Source organism: Otolemur garnettii, unplaced genomic scaffold, assembly GCF_000181295.1.
Source record: "Otolemur garnettii isolate 467f Iridium unplaced genomic scaffold, OtoGar3 scaffold00189, whole genome shotgun sequence".
In the NCBI taxonomy this organism is placed as follows: domain Eukaryota; kingdom Metazoa; phylum Chordata; class Mammalia; order Primates; family Galagidae; genus Otolemur; species Otolemur garnettii.
Window position 1 is genome coordinate 1,598,988 of NW_003852584.1, and position 1,746 is coordinate 1,600,733.

At 41.5% G+C, this 1,746-nt stretch overlaps 1 protein-coding gene across 1 annotated transcript in view; it reads left to right on the forward strand.

Annotated features, from left to right (window-relative positions):
- Positions 1 to 1,478, forward strand: part of RSL1D1 (ribosomal L1 domain containing 1) — a 17,052-nt gene extending 15,574 nt beyond the window's left edge. Inside the window, exon 9 of the mRNA XM_012812093.2 lies at positions 382 to 1,478. Within this exon, the coding sequence (XP_012667547.1) occupies positions 382 to 699 (318 nt within the window). The 3' untranslated portion in view covers positions 700 to 1,478. The remainder of the gene's footprint in view (positions 1 to 381) is intronic.
- The last annotated feature ends 268 nt before the right edge of the window (positions 1,479 to 1,746 follow it).

Below are 1,746 nucleotides of genomic sequence, written 5' to 3' on the forward strand. Positions count from 1 at the left end.
AAAAAAAAAAAAAGAAAGCCTCTGAATCTAATTTGTTGAAATGGGTTATTCTGAGGGGAGCCCCTTCCCTGACTCACTGCAAGGGAAGCAGAAGGTGAAGAGTCAGGATTTGGTCAGAGGGTCTCAGCTGTACCTCTAGGGCACAGTTGTTCCTAGGAGTGCCTACCCTCCAACTTAGGGAAAGATTGGACCAAGGAGACCAAGGGCCCTTTTATAATCTTACCTTTTAGAACATCTCTGAGGCAAAAAAACAGAACAAAACAACCACTTCTTCATCATGCTGAGGCTTACCTTTTGGGGTTCACTGTAATTCCCTGAATTAAGATTGTGAAATTTTGTGAGGTCTTTTTCCCCCATACTAAGTTTTCTTCTTTTTCTTAGACTCAAAAACATACCATAGGAAAGAAGTCTTCAAAAAAGAGTCCTGGTCCCACTACACCTCATGGGAAGAAGAGAAAGGCCTTACCAGCTTCAGATGCCGTGAAAGCTGCAGAGCCTGAGACTCCAGGTAAAGCGCCAGGAAAGAAGCCAAAAATCAGAGAAGAGGCAGAGAAGGAAGGAAATCTTTTACTGACCAAAAAAGACCCAAGACAGACTCCCAAAAAGCCAGAGGCCAAGGTCTTTGCTACTTCTACTAAACCTGCAAGAAAAGCTCCCCACACCCCTAAACGATTGCCCAAAGTCCCTCATTCGACCTAGTCACTGATTCAACCAGAGGTAACATCCAAGCTACTTGACGAGCTTTTTAGAAATACTTACTCATGTCATGATCCCCATTGTAACCTCCTCCAAATATCAGGCCTAGACTTAAATATTTTTTTAAAACCTCCATATGTAATTCTGATAAATGTTCCTGGGTGTAAAAACCAGTGGTTTGAAGTAAAATCTATTTTGTAATTGTTCTTCTGTGTATTTGCTAATAGAAGGATAAGAGAATGCTTCTGTCATTGTGTTTATTATTAAAGTATAACATTTGCTTCTGAGTATGCATGTTGTTGGCATTCTGAATCTTGTCAGTTTAACTTGAAGGCCTGCGATGCGACACTTTTTCTCTTCTGCTGAGCACTTAATCGTTTATTCTCATGGGCTAGTTTGTGAACACATTCCAAAGTGGGCCAGTGAGGAGCTTGCTGCATGAAATTCCACTGTGGAACATGGGTTTCTTGGTGGGTATTGGTGGTAGTCTGTCAAGTTGATGAATTTCTTGATTACCATGCATATGATGAAGGAAATTAGCATGGAGTCATATATACAGGCTCTGAACTGGATCTTGTCTACTAGGGCTAAGACCACAATTCATCTCCAAGAGCCTTGCCAACTTCCACATTACTCCTCACCTTACAGAGATTTACTCGTATGTGCCAACTTGGGGAAGTAGACGTAACAAAGTGCACACAAACATCTAGAGTATGGGTCTCGCTCTAGCTCAGGTCTTGAACTCTGAGCTCAGGCAGTCGGCCCACCTCGGCCTCCCAAAGTTCTGGAAATACATGCGTGAGCCACTGTGCCTGGCCTGTAATGTTAACTTTTTAAATTAGGAAAGCCTCAAAAACAAAAATTGTATGTTACTCTTTTCTTTCAGACTTCTAAAAATAAACATAGATTTAATTTGTTGTAAGGATTTGGCTCAGTTTGTTTTCCATAGAAACTAGGGTCCATGGGAAGATGATCAGATAGATTTGTTTGACTCACTCACAGGTGCACTGCTTTGTGCAGGACAAACCCTCGTACATAATCATGTGTTTT